The sequence below is a fragment of the Ostrinia nubilalis genome, chromosome 23 (assembly GCF_963855985.1).
Source record: "Ostrinia nubilalis chromosome 23, ilOstNubi1.1, whole genome shotgun sequence".
Taxonomy (NCBI): Eukaryota; Metazoa; Arthropoda; class Insecta; order Lepidoptera; family Crambidae; genus Ostrinia; species Ostrinia nubilalis.
In genome coordinates, this window is record NC_087110.1 from 3,817,443 (window position 1) to 3,822,321 (window position 4,879).

Genomic DNA, 4,879 nt, shown 5'->3' on the forward strand with positions numbered 1-4,879 from the left:
TAAAACAACCAAAATGTGGTTCGCTGTAATTCTATTTCTGCAAGCACAGTTTTTCAACGGCCACGCTGGAGGTAATTAAATTTAAATATAACCAGAGAGTAGTTATTGTGGTAATACTTGATGGTTTTTTCTCACTTCTATTATTTTATTTTATGTACCTACTTGTTCCCAAGAGTACACTATTTCCCAGGAATATTTTTAAACTAGGAACCTTTCATTGCTGAATTCTTATCAACCTCGCAACCGTATCAACTCGAGGCGGTCAGTTTCCTTGTATGACACTCAATACCGCTCCGTTATCAACTGGAAAGGGATCAACACTGTATGGCCTTCCGCGAGCTGTCATCGCCTTAATCGAGCTGTCAATGAGGGCTATCGTTTTAGCGCTCACCAGTTAGCGCCACTGTAGAGTAAGGTCCTGTCACTTGCTAGTCGCGAAGACAGTGGCACCAACTGGTGAGCGCTAAAGTGGTAGGAGGACTATCGCATTTGCACTCATCAAGATGGCGCCACTGTAGAGTAAGGTCCTGTCAATCGCCAGGGGTGCCAACTGTTAAGTATGAAAACGATAGCCCTCATTGCGAGGCGAGGCGTTTATGTTACGGTGCGAATAAGTGTGCCTTGCAGTGTGGAGTTTCATACAAAGAATACTATGTACTAAGTGTGAGTTTACATAAAAAATGTATGAAAATTTTAGTTTTTGAACGTTTCCAGCTAGGGGCGCTGTACAATCCGTCATACATTAAATGTCATTTTTTGACGCGCTCACTAGTGAGCGCGTTTGATGAACCTCACACTCAGCCCTCTGGCCATCTCGAGTTGATACGGTTACGATCCCTTTCCGGGTTGATAAATATGGGACGTCCTTCATCCCCATTGTATGTAACCGTAAACGCCACTCCTCGGTTGACAGCACGGAGAAAGGCGATACCAGAGTAAATACAAATGAGTAGGTCATCTTCATAGAAACGCACCGAACGCGGTTTGTATGTGAGCGCGCCAATACGTATATGCGGCGCGCACGCACACACTGACAAAATTCGGCGCTACACCCCGCTAATCCACGCTAAATTGTTGTTGCTCGGTGCGTTTCTATGAAGATGACCTACTCATTTGTATTTATTTACTCTGGCGATACGGTGTTGATTTAAACTTATCAACCTGGAAGGGGTCCAGGTTGATAAATGTGACCTTAGACCATTTTTTTGTTGCAGTGGTGGGGTCATTTAGCCGCGGTAACAATGAAATTGTTGGAGGCGAAGAGATAGAGATCACTGATGCTCCTCACCAAGTGGGGCTGCTGTTCAAGGGTGACTTCATCTGTGGAGGTTCAATAGTAGCCAAGGACGTCGTTATTACTGCAGCACATTGTTTGTCCACGTAATGCCCTTTTGATTCAACTGTATCGATAATCAATCATCATTTCAGCCATAGGACATCCACTGCTGAACATAGGTCTCCCCAATGATTTTCATGTTGATCGATTAGTAGCAGCCTGCTTTCAGCGCCTTCCTGCTACCTTTATGATGTCGTCGGTCCACCTTGTGGGTGGACGTCCCACGCTGCATTTTCCGGTACACGGACTCCACTCCAGAACCTTGCTGCCCCATCGGCCGTCAGTTCTGCGATCGATCAATGGACTATGGAAAATAAATCAAATCCGAAAAAAGAAGATTGTGGTGTCCGGCCTAAAAGTCCGCCTTAAAAACCTTTTGAAGCTATAAAGATTAAATAATAATCGTATTACCTATGTAAATTTCTTTTAGCACAAACCCATTGGATTACACAGTTCGCGTTGGGTCGTCGTACTCTGGTAGCGGTGGTCAGGTCTTACGGGTTGCCAAAGTACTAGGCCACCCAGATTATAACTCCAACAACGATATAGCTATCGTTTGGCTTTCTAAACCAGTTACATTCAGTGACAAAGTCGCGGCTATACCAATGAAGGATTCAAACGAAGAAGTACCTGATGGTGCGATGACACAAGTGACAGGATATGGAGCTACCGACCCTTGGTTTAAAGTAAGGAGATTTTGTTACATAGTACTCACTATTCATAGCATGGCCATGTGGTTATGGCAGAGTAGAATAGGAACTTCCCCAATCTTCCCGCGTTTTTGAAAATGTCCCATAACAAAAAGGTAATGAGTCAATTTCCTCTTAAGGGATAAAAATAATAAAAATACCTAAGCACATAAGCTGGCAATAATTGATTATCTTTCAATGCTGGTCAAATAAGAACGAAATTCAACGTCAGTGGTTGGTCAAATATTTTTAAAATTTATTCCTTTTAAGTTACAGAACTACAACGTTAAGCTGCGAAGAGTAATGGTTCCCAAAGTGAACCATGATGTATGTCAAAAAGCATATGCACCTGCAAAAATCACCCCACAAATGCTGTGCGCGGGCTTTCCTGAAGGCGGGAAGGATGCTTGCCAGGTAAAGCGTTCTTATTTGTATTTTTTTACTATTTAACCTAAAATCTAAACAAGGCATCTCACTAGGTGAGCCAACGATCTAGTGAAGGTTGCAGGGAACACCTATATGTGGGAAACACAGGATCTGTCGTTGTGGAAATCCTTGGGGGAGACCTTTATCCATGAGTGGACGTCATAAACTGAAATGACGACGAGAGCGATAAGTGACACTGCTTCATGAATCTCAGCAATATCGGTGACAAACGCGACACAAAGCTATGCTATGCGACTGTGCGCTACACGAGCATACGTTAAGTCACACTAGTCGCATACTCTTAACGTCATAAAAAATTTACAATGGGTAGGTCAAATGGTAGTTTCTTTCCCGCGGGACAAACCTGATCTTCCCTGCTAGAGTTTTTGGGGCGGTCAAGCTGTAGATTCCAGCTACACGGGAGTTGCAGTAATTGGAACGCCAAGTGGGAAGTCTCAATAGGTATTGAACGTGTTGAGAGTGAGACACAGAATAAAATGGTACACGGTACACTTGACAAAGACCTCCCCCAAGGATTTCGACCGGTCCTACGCGACCTTCACCAGATCTTTGGTCCACCTTTTGGGGGACCTGCCCACACTACGTCTTCCGAAACCAATGATGATGAAGAAAAGTATCTGAAACTATTTTTTATACAGGGTGATAGTGGTGGTCCTCTCATCCACGACGGCAAACTGGCTGGTATAGTGTCCTTTGGTGCAGGATGCGCTAGACCAGATTACCCTGGAGTGTACGCCAAAATGTCAGCTCTGAGGAAGTGGGTTGATGACCAACTCCATCTTAGGAAGTTGGGGCAGATGTTGAGGGCGGATTTCAATTAATTTGCAACTCTGTTCCAAATAAATTCTTCGGAGTTTGAATTTTATTTGTTTTTTTTTTCATACATCTGATGTACCGCATAACAACACACCCGACAAAGTGTATTACTATCATTTTATACCCAAGGTCATATGTTTTTACCCGACTGCCCAGAAGGAGGGGTTATTGTAAGTATTCATTTATAAGTGTAGGTACCTATTTAAATTAACGAAATATGTCATTTTCAGTTAAGTATGTATATGAAATATTTTGTTTGTTTGAAAAACAAGTCACTTAAAATCTACTTTAAAACAACCGAGCTGATTTTTATTTTCCTTTATTTTTTGTTTCTGTAACATAAGAACACACTTAAAACTGTGGATTTTATTTGTTTCGATATGAGTAGATTTTGAAAGAAAGAAAGAAAATGGTAAGAGAAAATTATAAGGTACTCATCGTCCTGTAATAGAAAAAATAGCTAAATGAAAAAAATATCCATCAATCTACTATATAAAAATAAGTCGGGTTTTCCTCCCTGACGCTATAACTCCAGAACGCACGAACCGATTTCCACGGTTTTGCATTCGTTGGAAAGGTCTCGGGCTCCGTGAGGTTTATAGCAAAGAAAATTCGGGAAAAGGGGGTAAAACGGGATCCACGCGTACGAAGTCGCGGGCGGCCGCTAGTAAATTAATAAATCCCTAGGGAACTGCGAACACTATTAGTATGAAATATTTTTATACATTTTATTTTGACATTCACAAAGCCTACTTACTCTAATAAAGCCCGCTTTCCACTAAAGCGGAGAGGAGACGAGAGGAGATGAGATGTGAGTGTGCGTAGCGGAGATGTGAGTTTTTGGGTGTATGAGGCGCAGGGAGAAGGTAGCGGAGAACGAGGCGCGTGAACGCACATAAATCTTCTCTCCGCTTCATCTATTTTTTTAAAGAATAGTCCAGTTAACCTCTCGTGCTAAGTTTAAAGCTCATCAACTCGGAAAGGGATTAACACCATATCGCCTTTTGCGAGCTGTCATCGCTTTTCGCGCGCTGTCAATTGCGAGACAAGGCGTTTACGTTACTTTTATTTTATTTTTATTTTTTATTTTACTGACCGCATCGAGTTGATCAGTTACAATCCTTTTCCGGGTTGATAAACGTGCTACGGCCTTTATACTAGTGTTACGAGTGGCTTCACCACAATAGTCGAGCGCCGCGGCGGTGTAACCTACGTTTCTAGTGCATTTCAGTAGCACTAATATAAAAAAAAAACATACGTTCCTCGGATCTCAAGTCGGCCATTCTGAAATAACGACATCTGATTGGGTTACTAATAAAGGACGAAGTTAACTATCAACCCGTAAGCTCGAGGCGGTCAGTATTCTTTGTAAGAAACTCCGTACTGTAATGCACACTTTTCCGCACCGTAATGTAAACGCCTTGTCTCGTGGTTGACAGCGCGGCGGAAGGCGATGCGGTGTTGATCCCTTTACGCGTTGATAAGTGTGCTATGACCTTAAATACAATATTATGTCTCGTCGCTTCTCCTTTTCGCTATGTATGAAACCGGGCCTAGCAACCGATATTTCTATGAATGTGTATGTCCTTCT

At 42.5% G+C, this 4,879-nt stretch overlaps 1 protein-coding gene across 1 annotated transcript; it reads left to right on the forward strand.

The window, feature by feature from the left end:
• LOC135083308 (vitellin-degrading protease-like) lies at window positions 1-3,337 on the forward strand. Its single transcript, XM_063978050.1, has 5 exons — window positions 1-71; window positions 1,215-1,380; window positions 1,767-2,022; window positions 2,302-2,439; window positions 3,111-3,337. The coding sequence occupies exons 1-5, from the start codon at window positions 14-16 to the stop codon at window positions 3,291-3,293; spliced, it is 801 nt and encodes a 266-aa protein (XP_063834120.1). The 5' UTR covers window positions 1-13; the 3' UTR covers window positions 3,294-3,337.
• Window positions 3,338-4,879: the final 1,542 nt, after the last annotated feature.

Coding starts and splice junctions, on each gene's coding strand:
- LOC135083308 (XM_063978050.1), top strand. CDS start 14: ATGTGGTTCGCTGTAATTCTATTTCTGCAAGCACAGTTTTTCAACGGC. Junction 1,381..1,766: donor GCAGCACATTGTTTGTCCAC/GTAATGCCCTTT, acceptor AATTTCTTTTAG/CACAAACCCATTGGATTACA. Junction 2,023..2,301: donor CTACCGACCCTTGGTTTAAA/GTAAGGAGATTT, acceptor TTTAAGTTACAG/AACTACAACGTTAAGCTGCG.